At 36.9% G+C, this 27,575-nt stretch overlaps 1 protein-coding gene across 5 annotated transcripts in view; it reads left to right on the top strand.

Moving 5' to 3' along the window:
• Positions 1 to 27,575, top strand: part of GRIA2 (glutamate ionotropic receptor AMPA type subunit 2) — a 96,543-nt gene that overhangs the window by 45,145 nt on the left and 23,823 nt on the right. For all 5 annotated transcript variants that reach the window (XR_005102747.1, XM_037377963.1, XM_037377957.1 and 2 more), the window contains exons 4-10: positions 2,870 to 3,066; positions 7,297 to 7,350; positions 9,782 to 9,943; positions 24,837 to 25,004; positions 25,291 to 25,395; positions 26,112 to 26,222; positions 27,341 to 27,547. Coding sequence is in view for 4 of the 5 variants with exons in the window: in XM_037377963.1 (XP_037233860.1) it covers positions 2,870 to 3,066; positions 7,297 to 7,350; positions 9,782 to 9,943; positions 24,837 to 25,004; positions 25,291 to 25,395; positions 26,112 to 26,222; positions 27,341 to 27,547 (1,004 nt within the window). In the remaining variant the exon portion in view is untranslated. The remainder of the gene's footprint in view (positions 1 to 2,869; positions 3,067 to 7,296; positions 7,351 to 9,781; positions 9,944 to 24,836; positions 25,005 to 25,290; positions 25,396 to 26,111; positions 26,223 to 27,340; positions 27,548 to 27,575) is intronic.

Raw genomic sequence — 27,575 nt, 5'->3', positions numbered from 1 at the left:
CCTGTGATTTATATTTAGGAAGTGCTGAAAAACTCCTAGTTCTTCTTGTGAGCTGCGCTGGCTGAACCTGGCCAGGAATAACAGCATGAAATTGTTATTTGTAGTCACCCTTTGGTTATGCCTTTTTTTCTTATTTGTTTGTTTTAATTGTCGCAAGGCACCCCAGTGATAACAAGCTCCAAGGCATGAACCTCCTACCTTTATGTTGAGTAAATGGTTGCTCCTCAGTGCTCCCGCTGATTGCACAAGGTTAACCTGCAGAGTCAAGCAGTATGTAGTCAGCAACCCTGACATCAGACCCTGAGTACACAGGGTCCACAATTCCTCTAAACACTTTTGCCTAAGTGTTAATGTAGTGACAGTGACATATATTTAAGGCACGATATATAATTTAAAATGGTTCCACCTTCAGAAGTGAGCTAAAAAAGGCAAAGAAACTTATTCATGGAAGCTGTGAAAGCTAGTAGGAGTTAGTTTGACTTATTTAAAAAGAATCTTTTATTGCTACTTTTACAGCTCCTCTGTGGTTAAGGGCCGACTGGTTGAAGTGCAGGGCAGTTTCATGTCTCGTTCCTGTCTGTAAGAAGCGAGGCCGTTCAGTATGTGCATGTCCAAGCTGTTACTGCCTTACTACAGCAGTTGCTTTCATATAATGTGGATTAGTGTCCTCTTCCCTCCTTGCCTTCTCTGTATGGCCAGTACTAAACAGTGGGTTCTGGAAAAAGTTGTGACATTATTGGAGGATTCTATCTGTAACAGACTTGCTAATTTGCTCAGCCTTTGCAGAGGTTTGGGCAGGTGAGGTTCCCAAGCAGAAGTTTTCCTGCAGTTTAAAAAAAGGATGGTGTTTTCTCCTCTGCAGAGCCCCGTTTCTGTTACCACTCTCCAGACAATTCCAAGTCCACAGAAGTATTACTGTGAATGCTTTTTTTGTTTGTTTTTCTTTTTTTTCTTTCTTTTTTTTCTTTTTTTTTTTTTTTTTTTTGCAATATGTTACTGCCATTGGAATAAACTAAGCTATATGAGGATGACAAATCTGCCTCCTGTAAGAAATCCAGGAAACCATTTGACATCTCTGCAGAGAACACCCCAAGAAAAGGTAGCCCCTAGGAAAAATGGAAGATCAGAGGAATACAATATAGAAACATTTAGTAATGGATAGTATTAACATTAATAGCCCCTACTAATTTATGCCTAACTGAGATTCTGTTTAACTCTGAGGAAACATACAGTTGGATTGGAGGGCCTGAAATCTACAAAATGAGATCTGCAGCAATGCTACAGATTATATCTGTTTCAGTTTGGGATTCAGTTTTTTGGTTTTGGGGTTTTTTTTTGTGGGTTTTTTTATATAATTACCTTTTAAAACATTATTTTGAGATATAGACTTAATTGTAGGGCTTTTTAATGTTTTAAGATATTCCCTATATCTTTTAGTTTGCTTCCATTATCTTTCCTTTTTAGCATGAGTTCTCCACATTTAATTTTAACTTAAGCAGTTCATATGTACCCTTGGACTGTAGTTATCTGTTATTTTAAAATAAATATTCATTGCATGACATACAAAACTTCCTATCAGTCTTCTTTAAGGATGACATGGAAAACCAGAACTCTTTAAGATAGTAATTGAATTTATGCTTTTGGAAGCCTTCCATTTTCTGCCTTCGCTGATGACCAGTCTTGTGTAGTGCTGTATGTCATTACCATTTTCACTGATAAAGCTCAACTGCTAAACACTGACTAATCTTAATTTAATGATGTATTTACAAACTATAAGATAAAAGAATTCTTATTGCTTTATTTCTATGTTTATGGGCATAACCGCTATTATTTCTCATGAGAGCTATACCTGAAGCTTCCTTTACATACTAAGTCAGAAATTTGTCTCAAAGAAATGACTCCTGGTATTCTGTGGTTTCAAGAGAGATGAATGTGCAAAAATGTCAATTGGCTTGTGAGAAAGTCTGATTTTCTTTTTTCTATAATACTGTCTGCTATCCTTAAAATTGCTCTCTAGAATTCTGTACAAGTCTAATTACAAGTCTAATTCCTGTACTGCTGGAAATTGTTAAAATGGTATTTGTTGTATAGCAGAAATTAATTCCCAGCACTAATTTTCATGTTTCTATACTCCGTTACTTAATCCTTGAAAAGGAAAACCAGTCAAGTAAAATCTTCACTGATGTTACAATATATTGTAGGCAGTTGCAGCTGCACAGACATCACAGCTTCCTGGCAGGAACATGCCAAAAGGATGCAATGGAAGCAAACTTCTGTAGACTTCTTGTAGGCATTAGCATTGAGCCTGCTATCTATATGAAAAATATATCTTGGGATATCTTTCAGAATCAGGGATATAACTGTAGGCAACAGAAATAATAACTCCATTAGCACTACTGCCGAACATGGGAATTCTGCCATAGACTTCAGCGAGGTCTGGTTTAAATACAGTCCTGCACAGGCACTGAGAACAAAAGCAGTTCAATGGCATTTCATGATAAGCAGCTGATCCTCTTGCTGTAATTGGATCACTTGTCTCCTAGAAGACCTCTCTCCCAGCATGTGGAATGCCATCAGTGGATCAGTGAAACTGGCAAAATCCCATTCTGAAGAAGGCTGAAGTAAACCCAAAATGCTGTCTTTACAAGGCTCTGCCCTGATTCCTTATAGCGAAGTAAATAGAAATTTTATGCAGTAAGAACTGATTGGGCCCACACATATCTTCATTTCTGAGTCCTAACAATGTGTGACAGGTCAAACAGTCTACAAGGAAGTCTTAAATAAGTAATCTCATAAATCATATTCTAGAAGCTTGTTATTCCTGAAGTTTTATCATTTGTATCTTCTGTTTTCTTGTGTGCTTCACTAGGCTTATCAACATTGCAAGCTGTGCTGGATTCTGCTGCTGAAAAGAAATGGCAAGTGACTGCTATCAATGTAGGAAATATTAACAATGACAGAAAAGATGAAACTTACCGTTCATTGTTTCAAGATCTAGAGGTAAAAAAGGAAAGGCGAGTGATTTTGGACTGTGAGCGCGATAAAGTCAACGACATTGTTGATCAGGTTTGCTATTCTCTGTTCTTCAGTGACAGCAGCTAGCTATATTCTATAAGTAAAAAAGAGTTCATTTCTCTTGATCCTTTTTTTGATTATTGTGCATCATTTGGAAGTGACAGGTTTGTATTGAGGACCACGTTTATATCGGGCAGAAAGTGAATATACAAACCCTGTAATCCCTCCCTTTGCTCAAAGGCAAGATAATTTTAGCTGGATGATCCCATACGGGTTTAAATCCTGATTATTTTTTTAAATCTCATTAAGGCTATTCTACAACCTAAGTAGTATACTATATTTTATGTAGCTGATACGCTATTATATATGCTGCATTATAAATAGTTATGTTATGTCTAGGGATTAGTTCTCCTGATACCTGGAAAGCGTTTTCTACTTTTAAAGTTCTTTCCAAGAACCTTTTACAACTTGGGAAGGCTGTATCAACAGCTTCTCTTCTCCATTTAACTCCTTTCCTAATTCATGTCTTTAACTTTTTTGTCATTTGTGCTGTCCTTGGGGGTCTCCCTCTTAAACTGTGTTAACCAATATTTTATGCTGTTTTCCATAACTAAGGCCTCCTGAGCTTTAAACAGAACAGAAAAATGTCTCCTCTCCACCCAGAGATATACTAAATTTTACTTATTTTATATTTTCATAACAGCATCACAGTACTCTGATTCAAATTACTGCATTACCTTCAAATCCACCTCTTCAGTCCTAGTATCTAAGGTCTCGCTGTCTCTGTATCTCCCTTCTTTTTGTGCATGCAGAGTATCAATGTAAATTATAAGGATAGCTCGCTGCTGGCTTGAGCTTGACATGTGAGCCTGTGCAGCTTCTGTAGGGATATATCATCAGATTGTAGATTTATTGATTTGAAGCTTTTTTGAAAGGCTGCTTGTTTTGATCTTTGTTACGAAGGTCGTTACATTTTGGAAAGGCTCAGACAATAAGCAGCGTCTTAAATGGAGTACGTTGTATTTGCCGGTTTTATTTGGAATTCATATCTACAAACTGTTTTTCTAATATTCAAGATCAATTTGAATTTGATCCTGTTCTCTAGAGCATTTGCAGCCTCCCTATCAACTGCAGGTTTTTTAATATCATTTTTTCTGACTTGTTACTCTTGTCAAGAAATGTACTGAGTAGAGCAGTGCTTGAGAGAAACAGTGCTTGCAGGTCGTCTTCAGCTGGTTCTGTGTGGCTTTTCAGATTGTTGTTCATTTACTTGACTGTGAATTTTTGTCTTGACCATGTTCCCTTAAGAGCCTGTAATGCTGTCATACAGGACACAAGCCTTAGTAGACTTAAGATATGTCACACCTGTAGTTTCCTCATTATCTGTTAGGCTAACTACTATGACAAGGAAAGGAAAGAAATTACTTTGACATATTTTGATTGTGACAAGACTATACTGACTGTTTATCAACTTATTATCCTATAGATTCTTTTAAAATTAAGTATGTAATATTCATTATAATCTCTTCCTTGATATGAAAGTTTGGCTGACTATAAATTTCTTCAGTTTCTCCTTTTACCGTTTTTTAAAGATGAGAATCCACTTTACCCTTGTTACCACTAATTTTTGTGGTCTTTGTTTATTTAGTAGCAGACCTATTTTTTTATTTGGCTGTTTCTTATTTTGATTGCAGCTCTAGGTTATTTTTCTTGCCCTAATTGCACTTTGATAGATTCTGCCTTGTTTTGAGTCTTAGATTTTCTCAGTTTATCCCTGCAGACTTGTGCTACTCATTAAGCATACAGATGGATAAACTTTCATTTCTGCCGTTTTGATTTGTAAGGTTATTGAAGGATTCTAGATAACTGGATCAGCCACGTAAGTCAGTTAATATCATTCCAATTAGTTGTTCTCCTAAAAATTGTTTACTGCTATGCCCCAGAATACGGTCTCTTAAACTGCTGTCAGCTGTCTCATGGGTTTACCCTTGAAACTCTCTTTGCAAGACACCCTAGCATTTTCTGGAGTTTGGTCTGGTTTTAAGTCTGTTATCCTTACACTATGTTTCTGTAACTTCCCTTCCTTATATAAAAAGGTAAACCCACTTTCAATTTTTCAAGTAGCCTACAATAAAATGTAAAATAACAGTTTCTCTATTAATTTCCTCCATCTCTTAAAATGAAGATCTGTGCTGAATAATTAATTTCTTGGCCTGTGAGTATCCTTTGTGTTCTTCTGAATTTCTTATCTAAAAGCACAATATGTACTTCAAGTCTTGCTTTGCCACCAAATTTATTCTTTAAAATCCTTAAAATTCCTGCCCCAAAAAAACCCTCAGCAATTTCCTTCTTTTCATGAGGGTGCCTGAAGTAGACATTTTCTGTCAGTATCCCTTTTCTTTTTCTGTGTATTTTTACTGAAGGGCATACAACAGGCTTTCTATTGACCAGTTTTTTCTTGAATACTGAAGTATTATTTGCATTCTTGATATACCCAGAGAGGAGCAACTTCTTCACTTTCTTCCATGCTTTCTATTCTTAAACCTGTCGTAGTGCTGTGTTTTATCCCACTGATGCTTTTAAGTTGTGGTGGAAACCTCAGGTTCACCCAGTTACGCTCTGTAGTCCTTGCATCTTTGTATAGACACGTTTGCAAAGCTGCTTCATCATTCTTGTTTGTTGTCTCACCTTATAGTTTCTCTTCCAGATTTCAATGATTTATGTAAGTTGAAGTTGAAAAATATTTCAGTTCCCCAGCTCTCCTCAGACTAGACTCTTCTCTGATTTGGCAGGTCAGTGTTGCCATGCTCTTTATTATATAGGTGCTCTCTCTCCTCAGCCAGCTTCTTTTGCAGAATCTCACTTGCCCCGATAACATCCTTTGGGCAGCTGTGCCATTACTGCCACTTCTTGTCTATCCCTGCTTGAGATCTAGTCTAAACCAGTGACACCTTTTGTATCCACAGCTCCTTCATCATGGCTTTTGGAGCCACCACCAAATTTTCTTGGAGTTTTAACTGGCAGCATCCTTGGTGTTCCTGTGGATGAGTGGCACAGGGTAATATTTTAGAAAGCTGTATTGATGAAACAGTACCCAGTGGCAGTTAGAGCAGCCTTACTAACCATTGAGCCAAGGACTTGCAGCTACTGGTCATTTTCTCAGATACCAATGACAAAGAAGCATTTTACGCAGAAGAGCTCATCTCTTTGGTCTACCTGCAACGCTTTTAGAAGCAGCAGCTGCATCAGTACATCTGTATGTAGCTCTTAAACATTTTAATAACTAATGAGTTTTAAGTAGTCTGAACCAGGTTCCTGTTTTAGAATAATTAGGTTCATATATCATGTAAATATGGAGCTCAGAAAAGGAATAATTGAATAACTTCTGTGGCCTATGTAACGTGATCCCTCTCAGCCTCTAACTCTAGTAATGTAAAACTTAGTCTTAAACACTGCCTTCAGTTATATTTCCGTAACTTCATTAAAGCAAGTATGTGCAATGTAGTTCACTACTAGCCTGATGTAAGCTACAAGATACCTACCCTGAATATTTTAGTTATATGTTAAGTGAGAAAATGACTCATCCTCTCTTGATCTAAATTGTTCTCATTGTTCAAAAGATGGAAGAAACCTCTAGAGTCCTCTTATCTCCCACATCCTTTCTCTGCAAATGTTTTGCTTCAAAATGCAAACTTCCCCATGCAAACATAGTCTTAATTAGGCTTATTTGGGAGAAGAATCCCTGCTACATGCCTGCCAGTAGAGACTGCTGAGAAACCACCAGCTGGCTTTGAGGGAGATTATGAGGAGGCCTCAGGGCAATAAACAACAATTTGAACTTTAAAAGACTTCCTCATAATGTAGATGTTTTCATTAATGTCAGTGGGCTTTTAAACTTTTTCTAGTTCAAGGAACATTACAATTCTGCTACAAAGGGATCAGAACCCAAGCAGGAATCTCTGAGGCAGCGTTCCTACTGCGTGAGGCCCGTTCCTCCTGTCCAGGTTGTGCCTTTAATACACAGTGTAGTAATTAGCATTCAGGTCCTCGGTTTACAGATCTTGGGACTTGGACTTCAACGTGACATATTGCCACCAGCAGAGAGTATGTTCAATGGCGTATTAGGTAAAATAAAAAGTAAAGCGCTGAACAAACTCAGTATTGTATGCCATAAAGCTCATAACTGGCTTTTACATCATACTGTGTTTTGTAGTTTTTAAGTCTCTGTCCACAATCCAGGTGAACATTCTCTATTACGGCTGTATTTCTTCTTTTTTATAGGTTATCACAATTGGTAAACATGTTAAAGGATACCATTATATCATTGCAAATCTGGTAAGCATTTTTAATATTTAAAATACCTGTATTATTCATTTTACTGTTTACGGAAACACATCAACTAGTGTTTTGCTTTAAATGCATTTTAGAAAACAGAGAAAAGCTAAGAAATGCGTGTGTTCAGATGGTACTTGTTTTATTGACTGAGTCTTCTCAGGGCTTAAATGCTTCCTGTAATATTCCCATCAATGGGGGCTCAGCACCTTCCGTAGAGCTTCATCCCTTTTGCTACATACTGTAGAAGTAGGGTATGGAAATCAGAAAAATAACTTTCTGCGTTACAGGTTGATGGATTCATTCAGCAAATTGATATTTCTTCTCTTACTTGGAAAGTACTTAAAAGTTCTCGGCTTTCATTCTGCTAGACTAGTGAGTCTCAGCTTTACACATCTTCATTCCTCAGATGTGCTTGGTAATCAGTTTGAATCAATTTTTTCTTGACATAAGTGATCCGACAGTATAGCTAATAGTGTTCTTGAGGGGGGGAAGTTCAGGAAATTCACTGAATTCTGTCAAGGTAACTTTTTTTTTTTAAAAAAAAATGTGTCTAAACGTGAAGGGCTATTTTACTGACATTACAGTCAACAACAGTTATTTACTGAAGCTGAGGAATCTAATCCAATGTTTTTTTTGTAACAGACAAAGCAAGTTCTGCAGGCTTGAATTTTAGTTTTTCTGTTCCAGAAAAGAGTTGTGGGGATTGCATGGTGTGAGTGCCTCTAAATATTTTTTTTTATCATTTATTCTTGGACTGTGATAGTGTTTGATATAAATTCCAGCAGGGCCGAGAGTGCTATAATTTACACTCTGTTTTCCATACCTCTTTGAGGGGCCTGAGGAAACAGAATAACCATAGTATGTCTACTGCGCTTCAAAAATAACCCATCTCCTCCCAACCTTTGCTAAGAACACTTCCCCCCTTCAGGCGGGCAGGATTCTGAGGAATCACGTATATCACTAGACAGGGGCAAAGAAGCATTATACTCTAAAGGCCTCTTTAAAACCAGAACAGTGGGGTTTCATTTTTTTTATTTATTAACTAATTTTTAGGATAAAGAAGTTAAGGTACTGATATTCACAAAGCACCCATAAAATTCTTATAAAATTTGAAAAATCCCCTAACTGTTAGTTGATTGTATTTTGCATTGCAAATGTTGTATAAATAGCATTTTGAGTCTTAAGGGAAATTAACAGTTTAGAAAAATTGCCTAGTGTATTTCGTTATGTTAACTGGTTGCTATTTTAGCCATTGCTATAAGTTTGTAACAGTAAGCCCATAAGATCTAAAATTTACTGAATCTTGTATTGTTAAGCTGTTTAACATCATATTTGCTTCCTACAGACTTATACAGTTTAAATGCAAATTTTGTAGATCTTTTGTATAATATAGTATAAAATATATATGGTAATGATTTTTAAACTGTATTTTTCTCTGTCAGAGAGGAAACTTATCTAGTACTTGTTCATAGGCCATCTTCTTCACTGGATCTACATTCTTTCTTCTTTTCTTGACTGTAATAGTGTGCTCCTCCAGTCTGATCAGTCAGTCAAGAAACTGATCTATTTTAAGAATAAAACATGCTGACAGATGGAGAAGAGGTCATATTATAAAATGAATGTTCCTGTTCAAACATCAAGCTCACAATAATAAACTGAAGCTCACAAGCTCACAAAAAAAACCTGAAGAAAGTTTTGTGATCCCTGTAGAAGTGTCTGTATTAGCATGTATTAGCATGCAGCAACACATCATTGATGAGTGTCATTAATATGCAATAATTAAAGAGCACCTCGTATAGCAATTGTAGCAACTTCTGATCATGTGGTCTGAAGTTGCTGCTTCTTTTTATGTCCACTCAGAGCATTTATTTAAACTGAAGTGTATGTAATCAGTATTTAATGTAAATTAATTTGTATGATTATTTGGGACAAGTTAAAACAGAACATGGAGAACAAAACGTATGTACTGTTTGCAAGACTGAGAAGTAGTTCTTCATACTGGAGGGAGGAGGCAGGGGATGGGACGTCCTTCCACATGCTTTAGTGTTCCTAAGAGGACCCAACAGTGGCTGTAACTATTTCTGGCTAAAACTTGCTTGCCTGACTTACTCATGTCAGTGTTCCCTTTCTCACTGAAGCAGTTCCATTGAAATTAACAGGATTGTTTAGGAAACTAAGCATGGCAAGGACAGATCCACTCAGCTCTTGCTCTGTAAAGGTATATGTCTAGTGAGCAACAAGAGGCATTGCTGGCTGGCAGAGCTGATGGCTTAATCCTGGCACACCAGGATTTAAACTTGGATCCTGTTTGAGGAAATTGTTGGCTTACACTTCTCCAGTAGAAGTCATATGGTAACTCTTTATTTGTATATACTATTGAGAGATCTGCCAAAACTGTTGGAATAACAGACGTAATGTTTTCTGTGCCCAGGGATTTACCGATGGAGATTTGTCCAAAATTCAGTTTGGAGGAGCTAACGTCTCAGGATTTCAGATAGTTGACTATGATGATCCTCTAGTGTCAAAATTTATACAACGTTGGTCAACGCTGGAGGAAAAAGAATATCCTGGTGCACACACTAGTACGATTAAGGTATGTCTTACATTTGTTTTAACCATGACAGGTGTACAGGATAGGAGGGAACTGGTATAGAAGGACAAGAGACAGAGAAAACCCTTCAAAACTAGCAGTGCCAACACAGTTTTATATTTCTCTGGGGTACTTTTAACGTTCTCTTTCATAAGACTAGTTTAGCAAAGATACTGCACTGTCAAAAATGTCTAAGACAACTTCGGGTTTTCTTGTGTCACTGTAACTCTGCACCTGACAGCTTGTTAGGTAATTGTTTTGGATGTGATGATATATTAAGTATCTACTGACTTTTTTTGGTTTTCATCATTCTCTATGTTTGAAATGTTTTAAAGGCAAATATGCAGTCGTATGTAGGCTTCCAGGGAGCACAGATCTCGTGCTTCCTGATACAACATAATCTCCCAAAGAAGTAGTAAGACAGTTGCTTTGAGACAGATGCCTAAATTTTTAAAATGAAATGTTATGCCTGTGATACAGAATCATGGTCTGGTTTCAGGCCTGAGTGACATAAGATGTGACATGGGGCAAGCAGTTAAACGTCCTTACCTCAGCTCTCCCTCTGGATAAAACCAGGATAACAGTACCTTCTTACCTTCTGTAACCATTATGAGGGTCAGTTAGTGCTTGCAAGACTTTAAAAAAAATAATGCTATTTTAATGCTAAATAATTCTTCTTTCAAGTAATACAGTCAGAAATTTTATTAAGAATGTGTATACTTAAATAACTCTAAAACGACAGATAGAAGACAGATAAATGGCAAATGTTTTAGGCATAACATTTTTGGTACTACAGTTTGAACATGAAGCATATTCTTGATTTATAATGAGATGCATAAGAAGTTTCAGGAAGGAACAGAAGAACCATTTTTGAAATTCTTGGAACAAAAATCCTTTAAAGCACGCAACCTTCATTTAAAGTAAAAAATAAAGTTTGTAGGTTCCTTTTTTCTGAGGTCAAATTTGGGGGTGAATCAGTCAAAGCTAAGATTTGTCTGGGTTTTTTTGTATTTTAAAATCTTTGTGACAGAATAAGTGAATTTCTCCTTTGAACTTTGACAATATAAACTAGTGCCTGTCATGCCTTTAAATACATGTAATATATGTATTGCTTTCATTTAGGCAAAAGGGAAAGGATGTGGCTGTAGGTGATTAATACAATTCTTCTGTCTCTCTGATTCTTGAGTGTCCAAATCTACCTGCCTACCTACCAATGTTGCAGAATCAGAGTCTGGAAATAATCACAGTTAAATGAATGACTAAAGTAAAAAAGTCTAACTGAAACTAAGATGCAGTTTTTCTCATTGATAGAAAAATAAATCGGTGGGACACAGTGCTAAGGGTTCTGGTACTTCTGGTATTAGTTACAGTAGGGGGGAAATTGCATGTGTGTTAGATAAGATGAAGTGGTTGCAATGTTTTAGTATAGCATCGAAACCTCTAACTTTGTCACAGGTATTCCGTTTATTTCTTCCTTGATAGGTCCCTTCAATTCTGCTAGAAATTCAAAGGGTTGAAGGACAGTACTTGGAATATCTTATGTTTTTGGGGTTAAATTCAATGAAAAAGGCTGATCTGTCTTCCTTTATATATATAGTCTGACCGAGGAGTATACAGGATTGTACTGATATTCAGTCCAGAGACTGAGACATGTAAAACTATCAGATAATTTATAAATGGTAGAGGCATTGATAGGTGGAAAAACGTGGATGTATATTGCAATGTTTGCAGATTGGTTGTATCAGTTGCAGTATTTCTTTGTGTACCTTTCTATCTCTTGCCCTTATACACATATTACTTGTCATTTTTGCCTGCCATTACATATAAGGACAGAGATATGTCACATTTCATTCCCGTCCTTGAGGGAGCTAGAGGCAGGGCAGAATCATAGAAATCATAGAACAGGGCAAGAAAGGTCTTAGAGCAGTCAGTCACCCAGCCCATCCTCGCTGCCTGGAGGCAGGATCAGATGTACCTGTGCAGTTCCTGTGGATAGTGATTTCACAGCTTCCCCAAGTGTTCTATTTCAAAGCTTAAATAGTCTTATTTTCTTGGTTTTGTCTAACCTAAATCATCCATTATGTTGCCTAATGCATTACACCTTTATCTGTTTCTAATGGATATGAGGAAGTTCTGTCCTTCTGTATTTAAAGATGGCTGCCATATTTGTCCTTGATTTCCTTCCTGCTAAACTAAATAATCCCTTTTCCTTTGAATTTTCTGCTCTCAGATCCTGTTTGTCATTTTGCTTTGAAACCTTTCTAATTGGTACCCGTTGTCTTTGAAATGCCAGACTGGGTACCGCACTGCATCTGAATGCTGTGCTGTAGAAATCAAAATAATGGCTTCATGTATCTCAGAGACAGTACTCTTTTCAGGGATTCCTTTTGTGTTACTCTTCCCCACCCCCCCATTTCCACCCCCCTTTTGTAAAAAAAAAAAAAATTCTTCCCCTTCCCCCCATTTGTTGAAATATATTTATCATGAGATACACGCTAACATCTAGATCTCTTTCTGCATTGCTTTTCTGAACTGCTGCCAATTTAGATGGTCTCATACCATATCTGTGCACTTGATCATTCCTTTAAAGTACCGGATTTTTCTTCTGTTGTTGTTGAATTGCATTCCCTACCTGTCCTTTGTGAACATGCCATTCCTTTCTGTATTAATACTTTAGCCATGTTGGTTATCCTTTGCTTCTTGGAATAGTATATCAATATCTAACTTACTGAGCAGGTTAACTCACTCCATTTGTTCCTCCCATGATCTTATGAACAACCTTTCTCCCCTTTTGGGTTTGAGGCAGTTATCTGAATTGTCTGTGGTTATAAATGAGCTTTTGCCACTAGTTCCCATGGAATCCAGGAAGCTGTCCTTGCAAATTCTGCATGAAACAGATAGGAAGGCTAATAGAAGCCCTGTATTACTAGCACAGAAATGGGAGGAGGTTACATGCCCCAAGCAGGTTATGTTATCCCTGGGATTGGAAATGATACCTCATTGCAGGCAATGGCTTTGCAGCTGTGCTGTATTATCTTGATTTTGTAATCCAAAAGGAAGTGTACATTCATTTTACATTACAAAGTGCAAGTCAATGGAATATGGCTGAGTTGGCTTGACAAGACCTATCACAGCATCCATGTATAGTCCTGAAAACTGAGAAAGACACCTCTTCTAAGAAAAAGTACATTTCAAAGAAATGTGCCCTTCAAGAAAGGAAAACATTGTTGAAAACCTGTTCCACAAAGGCCCAGAAGAGGACCGAGATCAAATTGTTTTAAAAGTGTATCTTCAGAATTTATAAAACATTAATTATAAGGAAATGCAGTCTTGGGATACAGATGAGAAGAGACACTCATTTGTTGCTGCACTGTACCTGTGCTGATAAAACCCACAAGATTTAAAGATTAAGCAAGACACTTAAAATAGTGCTTTGCTGTCTGTTTAAAAAAGGTCTTATCTTTCAGAGGTAAAGCTGATATATTGTTTACCTCTGATAAATTTAAAATATATCTGTTGCAGCTGAGGTAGTTACCAGTCTCTGCATGCAATTCTAGAAGAGTTAATAATCCTGGTAAACTTCTTTGTAAAGTACCAAACAAACCTGCTTTTAAAAGTACAAAGGCTTAATAATAAGAGGCTGAAATTCCCTTTTGACCCACTATTGTGTATTTACAAGTATTGCTGGGCTTTCTGAGCCTTAGTCTTGTGTCAGGCTGTTATGTCCAAGGCAAACCTTTTGCTGTTTGGAAGGACACTGAAGGACAGCACACCCATTCACATCCAAATGTTCCAACTTCCTAATCCAGTCTGTTTGGGGACAGCCTTTTGTATAATTCCAGAAAGAAGCTCAGTTTGTTCCTCTTGAAAGCTAGTGAGGTGTGATAAGTTGTACTGGGTTTGCATGGCAAGGGTTTGGTAGCAGGGGGACTACAGGGATGGCTTCTGTGAGAAGCTGCCAGAAGCTTCCCCCATGTGCGATGGAGCCAATACCAGCCAGCTCAGACGGACCCACCGCTGGCCAAGGTTGAGCCCATCAGTGATGGTGGTATCACCTCTGCGATAACATGTTTGAGAAGGGGAAAAAAATATCTGCACGACACAATTGTTTGCCTTCATCAGTTTCATATTTTGAAGTCTCTTTTTATAGTCATCTAGTCTTTTAGAAAATTATCACAAAATCTATTTTTTCAAAGATAATGTGATTCCAGAATCTGAAGTGTTTGCGTAGTACTAAACAGTGTGTTGTTTATGATAAAATTGCAAAAGTTGAAAACTGCCTATGTGAAAGTGTAAGTCAGGAAGAGTGAAGCTTGTAATTGAAAGCTGATGGTTTAACTCCACTAGTGCTGCTTTACCTCAAGGATGGAATACAGAGAACCTGCAGAGAAATACAGAAGTACTTATTTACCTTGTAGAAATAATTAAAATTGAGATGACTCACTGATAATAGGAACAAAGAAGAGAACAGTGAAAACGCTTCTTCAAACTGAAAATTCAGAAAACATTTGGTCTAGATATAGAAGATAAAGCAAACGTACATTATTTGTACACAATACCTTCATTTTGAGGCATTCCTCTTATGATTGCAGTATGCTGGAAAATGTTTTTATAATACCAGGCATTTTAATAAAAATTATAGGTGATACTCTGTTGCAATTGCTACAGTATTAGTAGAAAAATATGATTGATTATGCCTGAATTCAAGTAGATTATAATGATTTATAAATAAAATCTTTAAAAAATTAGTTAATTTCAGTATTTATTATGTGATTTAATCAGGAAATGAACTGGGGGTGGGGTGGCTGGGGGTTTTTTATTATTTTTTTATTAAAGTGCCCTTGTAAAAACTGTAGATATGTGAATTTTTTCTGCCTACATTTTACAGTTGTCATGTTTTTGTTTCCTGGGCATAAAAAATATACAACTAGCAGTTGGTGTTCCAGGTACCTGGTTTCACTGGACTTTTGAATCCCAATATTCAACCTTCTCTAATTGCAAAAATATATATGAAAAATATGGATGTAAGAAAATTCAGTGTTAAAAGTCTTACTACTTTTTTAATAGCTTAAGGCTTTTTTGCATAAGCAGTCACTCATTCCAGCATAGTTGGTTTGTGTTTGGTTTGGTTTTTTTTAAAGAAGACTCAATTAACGAATGGAACATTTAGTCTGTGCAAGCAGTGGGTGGTTTGAGGCAGTATCTGCAGATTTGTCTCAGATGTACGGAGAGCCTATTGACCCAGATCCTTTGATCCTGCAAGTAAAAGTGGCTGTACTGTGCTAAAGCAACAGTATTTGCCAGACTTAGAAAACTACAGAGCCAAATCCTGATGTCCCTACGCAGCTCTGTTTCTTTGAATTTGAATCTACTTATTCTTAGTAATGGTAAGTGTCTAAGGAACTTCAGCCAACAAAGTGGATCTCTCCTGCCTGTTTTCCTGGGAACTCTTTATCACTTTTTTTTCAATTGGCAATTCACCTGAATATAGTTAATAGAAACAGAAGAGAGCTGCTATTCCTTCGTGCTCCATGTGTTCAGCAAGATGAGGCATAGCTCTGGCTTCACCAAGGCCAATGTCGTTTAGGACAGGAGAGCTTGGTGGAGCAAGGGGGATAAGAGAAGTGGGGGGTGATAAACGAAGCTGAAAGTAGTAGTAGTAGGAATGTGTCAGTCAAAAAAAAGGGGTTGGCAACAAGGGGAGTCTGCTGGGATATAGGTGAAAGGCACAGAAGGGTGGTGGCAGCTCGGAGCTGGGGAGGGGTCGGTCTGTATGGGGGGAGTAAGGGAGGAGGAGAAGCACTGAGCATCGCTTACATGAACAAGGAGAGGAGACACCGAGGGTTACTGCTGGGGCAGGGCTGGTACTGGAGACCAGTCCAAGGGGGTAGCTGCCCTGTATAGCCAATATGGGGTGGCACAAAAGCAAACATGGAGTGTTGATTAGTGTCTGACGGTAACTATTTCTTGGTAAAACCAGCAGCCTGGTAAGGTTGGTGTATTTAATTCTGTTAGCATTTGACTTGGAATTAGATCAGAGCAGACAGGAGGAAGTGTTTCATCTTGAGACAAAAGGCAGATACTTGTGCTGGTTGGGGTACGTGAGAATTGATAATGAAAATGATTTAGTTTTGGGTGGTTATCTTTCTTCTTAAATGTAAGACTTAAATAATTGCCATTAGTTTTAAATGGCAGGTTTGGGAAATCTGTAGAACTGCAACATGTATGATAACTCAGATCGTGGGTGGTTTTTTTTCCTCCGCCCCCGTAAGTGGATTTGTGCAAGATGTATTGTAATACCGAGTCCAGGTACACCTCCTACAGATTGTTACAGAGAACGGTGATGATCCAGAATATATTAAAACCAAATTAAAAGATCACTTAGTGTGGCTTTATTTAATAGGCTAGTCAGAAATTCAAATCTAAAGAATCTTTGTATTAAATTCCAATTTGGAATACTTTCTGTTGTAGTGTTGTTCAGCTTCTAGGGTAAATAATTTATTTCCAATAATCTATATAGGACTTTCTGTGGACTATGAGTAAAACAATACAGCTGAAGAGCCTAATGTAATTTTCAGGTTCTTACTATTCATGTAAGTATTGGTCATTTTATAAACCAGAATTATTTAATCTCTAAATTCTCTTCTACCATTTTCAGTAAATGCACCAACCATTAATTATTCTACTAGAAAATTATCTAAATACATTTTTATGATCATCTCAATAACTTTGTCTTGGTTAAAAGCTTAAATTTAAGGTATTTACCATCATTAATAATGCTTGGATGGCCATTTTTATCATAAAAAGAGCAGACATTTAAGACTATTTCAGTAAATATTTTAGTAAAAGCATTTTATATTTTAAAATTTATATCTGCTGTAAGTCATATGCTTATGGATTTATGGCTAACGTTAACTTTTAAAGAGGAAGTGACTTTTGTGATAAATTCCTGTGTTCTAAAGAGATTCAAAGTGTATTTTTAGGGTAAAGCAGTGAAAAAAAGAAAAACACCCCCCCACACAAAACAGCAAACAACTACCACCCAAAAAAAGAAAACCAAACCACAAACCCACCACTTTAAACATTCATACTAGTTCTTTCAAATCCATTTCTTACAGCATGATTTTAACAGGGAAGTTGTTTGTCTTCCTATTTGTATGTTTTATTCTCATCTACTGCTTTAAATTTCCCTGCTTGGTCTGTTTTCACTGTTACAGTCACAGGCTTCAGGTTTTGCTGCTGTATCCCGCTGATTTTATCATGGTGAGGAGCAACATACTTTTCTCTAGCTTAGCCTTGAAGAAAAAGGTTTTTACGTATTCATAGGGTGACAATTTAAAAAGCATATGTTCTTTGTGTTTACAGTAAATTAAAGGTGATTTTTATCATCAGTGGCATTGCTGTTTTGCAAGTGCATTCAGTTTAAAGTTAATTACACAAATAATTGTAAAATCTTATTTATTTTGTCAGTATGTGTATCTTCCACAGGCAGTGGCATAGATCAGAAAACAACATCTTTTGTTTTACGGGTGAAATGCTGTGGGTTCATATCCAAATAATTGTTTTTATTATTTCTGTCAAGCTCTGTGGATTCAAATCCAAGTAATTGGGTTTAATTTTTTGTCAAGCTCTGTGTTTTTTGGAGATAGAAAGTTCACCAGGACTAAGCTTTAGGTTTGAGGATTAGGAGGGTTTAAAAAGCTTCCGGGAAAATGGAAAAGAATAGGTCAAGAATTAAGAGAGTTCATAAGGAACTTAATAAAAAGAAGTGAGTTTAGGCTAGTAAACTTTTCAGCCATTGAGTAATGACTGGATATTTTAAGAAGCTCCGTGATTTGAGGTTCAAAGAAGTTGTTACACAAATATAGTGAATGTACAATTCACATTTGTGCAAATATGGAAATTATGATTAGAGTTGTTTCTGCCTTTATCAGAAGGAGAAATTAGGTGTTCTGATTTATTTAGTTTTAATTATTTAGGCTTTTTTCAGAGGGAGGAGGAAAGGTATAAGGTAGAGTAAGAAGATACAGTGTGAAGATTTGCTTTAAGAGCTACTGTACTTCTCTTGTTTTCATACCTGATATTATTCTTTCTCATTAAGAAGTGTTTAAAGGAAAGATGTGTTTGTATTGCAGCACAGTATGACAGATTTAGAAAAAAAGACTACAGTTGTGAACAGTTTTCTGGTTTCCTTGTTTTGTTTTTAATACTAGCATGCAAGCTGCCATGTTTTTTTAAATGGCACTGGCTAGGAGAGCACCTTGCAGACCTTGGTGTCTGCTTCAGTATTTCACTGATTTTTAATTGCTTATACATGATTATTGGAGCAACAGCAAAATAAAAGCCTTGTCCAGCAGTGCACTGTGCTATGCCATCATTACTGAACACTCTCTGAGTGAACAATATTGAGTAGTCTCACCAGCTGTGCACTTCGGATCCATTTGCCATGATCAGCAGAAGCTGAGGCACTTCTGAAAGCATCTGTCCATCTTTCTGTGGGCACGGGTGGTTTAGTTGAAACAAAGGCGAAAGGATTTTGAAGATTGTGGGACATGGCAGAGATCTTTGCAATGCATTTTAGAAAATAAACGGGGCACAATGTTAGGTTAATTTGGCCTTCTGAACAATGGAAGGGATAAATTCCCACACAACTTTGCTATTAGCACTCCTGAAGGAGTGTAAGACATGCATGCTGACTTTCTGTTCTTTTGAATGGAAAAAGGTCTGGAACTTCAGGAGGTCCATATGCGGGTGCCATTAATAAGATCTGGCATTGTTCTGCTTCCTCCTGGAAGACAGAGGGTTTACTTTGTTGCTAAGACTTTTGTCCAGATCTGTAATTTTTTTCTTCTCTGACTTCTTTCTCATATTTTGAGGAAACATCTGTTTCACAGTACTGTTAGCTCTTCTTTTTTGCTATTGCATTACATCTCATGGAAGACCAAAGTACTTTAAAACCTCTGTCCTGAGTGTAAAATGAAGAAAAGAAGAAAAAGAGGGGAGGTGGAAGGTACCTGCACTCGTTTTTTCTGCTGAATTAGCAGCTCTGATGACTATAGTGAGAAGAGTGTTCTTCTGGTTTGGAAGTAATCTGGAGGGAGGAATTACAGTCCAGGAATCTCCTTCCTGTTAGACTGGCAGGTGAAGTAGGTAGAAAGGCCGAGCACCTTGGGGTTCCTAAATCTTGTGATCTTTGCTATAGTCAGTTTTGAAAGGAGTGAAAGAAGGTCGCTTTCCGTATAAGTACCCTGCAGTGGAAGTGTCAGGATAATTCAAGTGCCCTGTTCTTGCCAGCATCTGCTGGACCTGCTATGAACATGTCTTTGTAATAGGCATTAGGCTTCCTGGGATGTAGATCAGGCAGGAGCGTAGCTGATGGGCTAGAAACCAAAGCTGTTCTGGGTGTGACCAGAAAGCAGCACTTCTAAACCAAACAAGGAGATACCTGAAGAGCATAAACACATCACAAAATCAGCAGGTTTTCGTAAATTTTTCTAAGGTGTCAGGTTGCTTTAAGGCATACTTTGCATCTGCCCAAAACATTATGATGTTTCAGAGGAAAAATACCTATTGTTTGTTTAGCTCTTTTGTGCACACAGAATGCTTGATTTACATTTAAATAAAGGCTATCATCAAAATGTAAGTCAGTCAAACTCTATAATCTTTGGAAACAACATTTAATAAAGATAGTATATTTGTTAAGGTAAATAGGGCTTGATCTCGAACTCCCTCTTTACTGAGATTAATTTAAAAAAAAACTTTTTTAAAGGTCCGGTCATTTTACATTTTATTAATTTCTCGTCCCCTTTTAGTCAGGACCAGGACTGTTATAAAAAAATGTACAAATAATCAGTTGATATTTCCAAATGTATTGCATATATATGCGATTATTTTCAGCTGGAAGCAAGTCTGTTGTAAAGGCTGCCATTTTTCACAAGAGCTTAATTCCGTTATAAACATCAAAGAGGAATAAGCTGGAGTTCAGCCTCTCCTGGGCTCCCCGACCTCTGCCTCCTGTGTCTGGTGTTTTGAAACATGCCCATAGGTAACGGAGATGCATGCTCCTGTGCTTAAAGTCCATTTGCGTTTGAATGCAGCCAGCCCAACGTGCTGCTTCATACAGGCTCCCATTCATGCTAATGCCTGCACAGAACAAATGAGAACAATGTGTGATTATGGGCACAATTAAAAGCCATCTGGATTTACAATGACATTTAGTGTACAACATCTGACAACGACTCTTATTTCTATTGGAAGTAACAATTTGCATTCCTGTGCTCTGTCCTGACAGTATGCAGAGCATCACAGGAGATCCTGAAGGAGGTAGTTTCCTACCAATTAGTGAATTTTCCGCTGTTTCATCAGACCGCTTTTCAATGTTTTCCAAAGTGTGTAATACTATCCATTCCGAAATAGCCTCCAGATATATTAATTAAAGACAGACCCTTAAGAAATAGGTGCTTGACTTGCACTAGTTTGACTACATGGAAAGTCACAAGAGGTAGTTACCTAATTCCTTTACTAGTTCTTGGCACATAAATTTGTCTCTCATTCTTTTTGCTTGCGGGTTTATATATGTATGTACCTATTTTTTTATCAAAATCAATTTTTTTAAATGTATAAAATATAAAAATGTAGGAGTGCTTCTATATATACAAATCTCTAGCAGGTACTTCTGAAATTACAAACAATTTGACAGAGTTTTGTGAATATTTTGACCAAAAAGTGCAATTATATACAAAGTACTATGAAAAGACAGTTTTGCTTTAGTGATAACTTACTAGTGTTCAAGTAGGGAAATACTTTGCTGTGGGAAAAATGCACGGAATTCATATGAGAGATTTTATTGAATATAATTATCAAAGCAAAATAAAGCTGTAACATATTAAAACAAGGGACTGTTTGATATCCCAATTTAGTCTGTGTATAGTGTAGTGAAGTATTACAAACAAGGTAAAAAAAATGTGTAGTGAACCACTGGAAAAATATTACTAGTATAGAGCAGTAAGCTGAATATTTAATATACTCACAACCTACAAGGACATACAGTTTGTATCTTCACTGCATGTGATGTACATTTGTTGGTACTAAAGTATATTTAAATTGTTTAAATCTAAGGAAAAATGCTAAACTTTTGCTTATACCTATTGATTCTACTCACCTGCTCTTGCAACAAAGAACATTTCCTGTATTACTTCTCTTTGAATCTTACCTCTCTCTAAGGGAAAACGTTTGTATGTGGTTTTAGACCTCTTTTCTCTTAACCTCTGTTGGTGACACAGTGTCCCTTCTGCTATTCCAATAACAGCCCCCACACATGGTGAGGAACATTCTCCTGTGCCTCTTTCAGACTGATTTCAGCCTTCTTGAACAGCGTTTCACCTGGACGTGCCGTTGTGGCAGAGGTCTCCCTAGTGTCTCGTATACTAGCAGGGCGTTCTTTGACTGCTGGTACAGTCTGCCCAAAATACCCTGTTACTGTGTTTGTATTTCTCGCTGTTGTGTTAGGTTAGGGCTGAATGGCGAATTCATAGTCCCCTTGAGTGGGTTTAATTCAGGTTTAGTGTGTCTATGGCACAAACATATGTATCTAAGCTGACCACCCTCGACTCCTCCAGTAGTCTCGGAAGCCACTGGAGATCAAATTAATGACATCTAAGGCATGAGTCATTTCATCTTAAAGGAGGTGGCTAACAGGTCAAATGAAGCACACCTTAAAACGCTTGTTTCTCTTCTCTGGCTGTAAAAGAAACAATTAGTACGTCAAGGATAGATTTAGACATTGGAGATATTCCAATCCAGAAAAAAAAATCAACTTTTTTTTCTTCTTTTTTTGCATTTCTCTCTTCCACTGCCCAGGTATGTTCTTTTAATGTTGTATTTTAAATCTCTAAGCATATCTCTCAACTTTGTCTTCAGCACAGGGACAGCATTGGGTTAAATGCAGGACTAACAGGCTAACATTACATCTTTTTGTAATACCTTACAGCTTTAAAATACATATACAAAAAAAATCTTTTGCTTCTGGTGGTGTCTCGTGCAATTTCATCTTCAGAAGATCCAGTTACTGGTTGTACAAAATAGGGTACTGGGCTTTTTAGTTAAGGATTTCTGGTATCTTCTCAATTACTGGAAAACAGCTAAAGTTAGAAAATTCAACATCCTGCCAGTTTTTCTTGAACAGTGCATGATTAATATCTTCTGCTTAGTCTGGGAGGACTTTGGTTTTACTTTTCAAATTCATCTTTGCAGTTGCAGCTTACAAATTTTATTAAGATCTATAGTACATTATAAATCTAAGTGGTTTCTCTTCTTGGCAATTAGTGCATTTATTTATTTAGAGAGAATTATTTTCATATGACGTGCGTGCAATCCGTGTTTCATAGCAAATAACATGAAGTTCTTAGGCTCTTCAGTGCATTATATTATAGTTCATAACCAGCTTATTATTATCGTAATTCTAGAAATACGAGAAGTGAGATTATTTTTTGCCTATTCTTTGCCATGTTTTAATTAATACAGGTGATTCTGTAGGAAGTATAGGTTAGTACTTAGCCATTTTGTATTAAAGTTGCTGATTTAATCACGTAAAGTTGAAAGGAAGTGAAGTTAGGAGGTTTACACTGCTGTAAAACTAGTAGGCTGTAAGAGCCCATCCCACTTCCACAGAATAATATTCCAAATAGTGCTCCCACTTATTTTAATAGTGCAGATCAGGATGTGGATGCATCTCCAGTATAAAACAAAGTGAAGGAGGACAGAGCTAATGAATCCTTGAACTTAGGACAATTTTATTTGTTACACAGACACAAACACACACAGCCACCCCTCTGCACAAGCAGGTTGTCGGGCTGTCACTTCTTGTTTATGGCAACGAGTTCACTTTGGTTTAGTTTGTCAGCTTGACATCTATTCATTAAGCTACGGATAGTTTTAATGAGCCCCATGAAGGTTATTAGGAGCTGAAAGTGTATGCAGAAAAAAGCAGTAAGAAATAATGCATGGGCTGTTTGCTTTCATGGCATCTCCAACAACACGAAGGTGTAAGATGCTTATAAAAGATCTTGAGATCCTTAGATTAAGGCTGACTTAAACTAAATTAAAGCATGTGGACTTTATGTATATGGTGATGTGTATACACGTACAGATATATATTGGTAGACAAAGCCCTACACAAACTGAATATATGACTGAGTTGTGAATATTCAGGCCAGTAATTACTTACTATAGAGTTAATATTCTTGAGATGATGCATTAAACATATCCCAATAACCAAATGAAACAGAATAACTGATTTAGATAGCACTGTAATATCTCAATTTCAAGCTCTTATTTTCTCTGCTACCTAAAGTATGTTTTGGTGGTTAATGTCCGTGCTGTATCCGAAGTTTCTTAAAAATGCTAGTGTGGAGGAATATGTTTCTGTACTGCAAAAAGCTACACTTAAAGAAACATTGCTTGTCAGTCCTAAATAAATGAGTCCGGGTCCTTTCCCTTCTCTCTGTTACCTTCTCTCCTCGTCCTGACATCCATGTCCACCACTTAATCACTGGTACTCCAGTAGTAGCAAGTAGTATCGGCTCCAGCCTGTCTTTCACTTCATTCTTCTGCTGTTCTGATCCCTTTAAAGATTTCCATACAAGTCACTGAGAGAACTTTCTTGAGAAGATTCATATTAATCACCCAGTAAGTTTTATATATATGAAAAAAAAGAGTTCCACCTTCGTTTTCTTCCTTTCCAAGGTCTAACAATTGCGTACAGAAATGACCTCAATTCAGGAGCCTGCCTTGGTTACAAGAGCCTTCTGCATGACTTGATCTACCTAATTAAAATTCTCATTAAAGTCTGAGCCATTGAAGCAAAGAGCCAATATATCATTTCTCTCTGCTTTATAGTTTATATATTTTCAGCATCTAATAGCCTTCATAGGGATCATTGCATTCATTCATAAGGCTGTAAGAAGTTATATTCTGGCCCATATTTCCAAAACTGTCCCTTATATTTGACATAATTGCAGTGGTTTGGGCTCATAAAGCCCATACAACAAAGTCCTTGGTGTATGTGCACGTGTGGTTTCTGTTGAGTTCATTAGTCCAGCGACTGAAGAATTTTACATCTTAAGATAACCGCTTTTGACTGCTTAGCGCCAGTTCTGATGCATGCAGTCACAGGATTCCTCCCTGATGGCTCAAAAGTTGTAAAGCTCCTTAAATTGTGTCAGACTAGGAACATGGGGCTCTTCCTCACCAGTACTGCTCTTTGAGGGGCAGTACTTCTTCCAGACGTCTCCGCCCAAAATGTGGTTTTGCATGGTGTTGACAAGGTATTGCACACTTGAAAATAGCTACCCCTGAGTTTTTATATTTAACAAATAAGTTAAGCACACATATATACAAGTGTATGCTGCTTGCATTGTTGTGTATGTATGTGGGAGGAGATGGAGCCTAGAGATCTGTATATAAGTGCATCTCTGTGAAGAGTGTAATCAGAGGAACAGTTGCTTATTTTTAGAGGCTAAATCAACTTAAATAGTGGATTTTTTTTTTTTTTTTTTGTCTTTCACCTCCATGGAGTTCCAGCCATATCTGCACACAGAAACGTGTCACACTTGTAGTGATAAAGAAATGTAATTCATACTGAAAACAGTTGTAAATCCTTCAATGTAGATTTATTAGCACTGCCTCTAACCGTTTTGATGGAGAACACTTCATTAGTTTGTATAAATGCCCCTCAGAGGGTAGTGACCTCCAAACTAAAGAAAAACTGGTCTGAATTCAAGTATATCTTTTTGTTTTTATTTTTAATGTTTCTGTGTTTAAGGGATTAGCAAAGGTATGGGAAGGTATAGTGAACCCGAAGCTGGTTTTTTAATTAAATATTTTCACTTCTTTTCAGTATACATCTGCTCTGACCTATGATGCTGTTCAAGTGATGACAGAAGCTTTCCGTAATTTGCGTAAACAGAGGATTGAGATCTCCAGAAGAGGAAATGCTGGAGATTGTCTTGCAAATCCAGCTGTACCCTGGGGTCATGGTGTAGAAATAGAAAGGGCATTGAAACAGGTAGCTTCCCTGGAGTGAATGCTGGAATGAGTGCATGTGTGAAGTTCTCTATAAATGCTTGAAATAAAGCTTGCAGCCTCCTAACCAGCCTGGATCTGGCTGGGAATAACGTGGAACTGAGCTCCTCAGGAACGTGTCTCATACTAAGATAACATATTGTGTTTGGAAAAGAGTCTAAACTGGATATTTTTGAAATAGCAGTAATCATTGATGGAAATACAAAATGCATTTTCTAAAAAAGAAACAAAACTTAATTCTTCTACTACTTTCATCTTCGTCTATATAGGTTCAGGTGGAAGGTCTAACAGGAAATATAAAGTTTGATCAGAATGGAAAGAGAATCAATTTTACAATAAACATCATGGAACTCAAAAGTACTGGTCCTCGGAAGGTAATTTGAATTGTCTTACAGTGTCTTTAAAGGTTTTATGGTGCTAAGCAACAGGTTAAGGTAGGTAGTGAAACACTACAGATTAATTAAAGCATGAGTTGTGATAATATTTATCCATAGGTGTATTCCACAACCGTCTTGCAGAACAAAGTAAAAATATGTATTATTTCTTTCTAACCAATACAAGTTGTTCTTTCTGGTAAGTACTACATAAGAATATTTTTTCTTTCAGTTTTGTGGATTAAACTTTTTGCTTTCTGATCTGAATTGCTAAATGTGAGCCAGTATTTGGGGAAATATGCTTCTGAATGACAAATGCCGAATCAGCTTTTCAGCGATGTTTCTTTAAATGCGATTATCTTTCTGCTCTAATTCCAAACCTTTCAGGAAAAGCCAGTTTCTCATGTCTTCCAAATTGGGAGTATTTCGTAACCTGTTCAATCGTACAGTGTGTGATGCTGATACTAAAACCTGTTAATATGTGAATAAAAATGGTATACCTGTGTTAGATAAATTAATGTGAACAAATATTATTAGTTCAATCCTTTTATTATCTGTTATAGTCTTTAACTCTATAAATGGAAATATTTACACTGGTAAATCCATAGCTAAAATAGTTTGTAAGCTTAAATTGAGGGTATAGCAATAATATGTTTCACCTTTTCTATGAAAGTTCATGTTCACTAGTGTCTGTGCATCCTATAAACTCTCTTTAGATTGGATATTGGAGTGAAGTGGACAAAATGGTTGTGAATCCTCTTGATGGCCCTCTTGGAAATGAATCTTCAGGACTAGAGAATAAGACTATTATTGTCACCACTATTTTGGTAATTAACCTCATATTTTGTCAGAAGACAGTCTGTCCTACAGTGATTTGTTTCTCGTCATTGTGTTAGTTTAAATATACTGTCTTTTTATTATTTGAGGTTGTGACCTGTTACTCATTATGATACATAAATAAAATGTGAACATTAAGGAAATGTGCTTCAGTATGCAGTTTTATTGTGTAGAAGAAAAGTTGTCATTGATTTAACATTCTAGAAAACTAAAATTTTCAGACCTGAAAATGGAAATTTAATACCTGCTTTCAAAGGAGAGGTGCTTTGTCTGAGAGCAGAAACATAGTTTTAGAGAACAGATTTTGCCAAACAGTGAAGAGACTGGTTCTTATGTTTCAGAATTATAGCTACTGTGGATTGGTGAAGTGTAAAATAAAACATTAAAAGTTGTATTCTAGTTGTCTAGAAAATTAACATCACGTACTGCCACAGAACAGCATGTTTCCGGAAGTTACACAGCTTCTTCACCAGTTTGGACAAGTCACAGGCTAGCGTAGGAATTTCACTGAATGCAAGAATAGTTAGGTAACAACTGAGCAAAGAGGAGATACGTTACTTTAATGCAATTTATGACTCATCAGCAGTTTTGCTGATGATAGAACTTTTCTGTGTAGTTACAGATATCTTAACGTATTGTTTGTGTAGTAATTCAATAAAGATATAGCTTGGAGAGCCTGAAGTATTTTCCCAGGAAGGGATGTGGTTGTGAAATAGGAAAGAATTTTCTTGTATTAAGACCACAAGAAAAGCGACTAAATATCTTTGCCTTCTTCCATTCAAACTGTGTGAGCGAAAGAAACTGATTTTGGAACTTTTTCTTCTCTGAATAACTCCTGTTAACATTCATGGTCATTATTAACATACTGCTGGGAATCACTATACCTGTAAGTATCGTTATTTGTGTATGGCTGTGGAGAATGCAGCTTTTAAATGTGTTAAGGACATGTCACACTAATAATTAATAGCTAACATATACATAGCATATATGATTCAGATGTTACCTTCTCTCTTTTTGTCACATGTAAAAGGAAACATTAATCTATGACTTGCACAACTGAAATGTTTGTCTCTTTACCAAGTAGCTAAGGCAAGTTCTTTCTGTGCAGGAGTCCCCATACGTCATGATGAAGAAAAATCATGAAATGCTTGAAGGAAATGATCGATATGAGGGCTATTGTGTGGACTTAGCTACAGAAATTGCTAAACACTGTGGATTCAAGTATAAGCTCACAATTGTTGGGGATGGCAAGTATGGGGCAAGGGATGCAGACACGAAAATCTGGAATGGGATGGTTGGAGAACTTGTTTATGGGGTAAGAAAATCTTTTATTATAAAGCCAT

The sequence above is a fragment of the Falco rusticolus genome, chromosome 1, assembly GCF_015220075.1.
Source record: "Falco rusticolus isolate bFalRus1 chromosome 1, bFalRus1.pri, whole genome shotgun sequence".
NCBI lineage: Eukaryota > Metazoa > Chordata > Aves > Falconiformes > Falconidae > Falco > Falco rusticolus.
The sequence above is the reverse complement of the archived record's forward strand: the minus strand, read 5'-3'. Positions and strand labels throughout refer to the sequence as shown.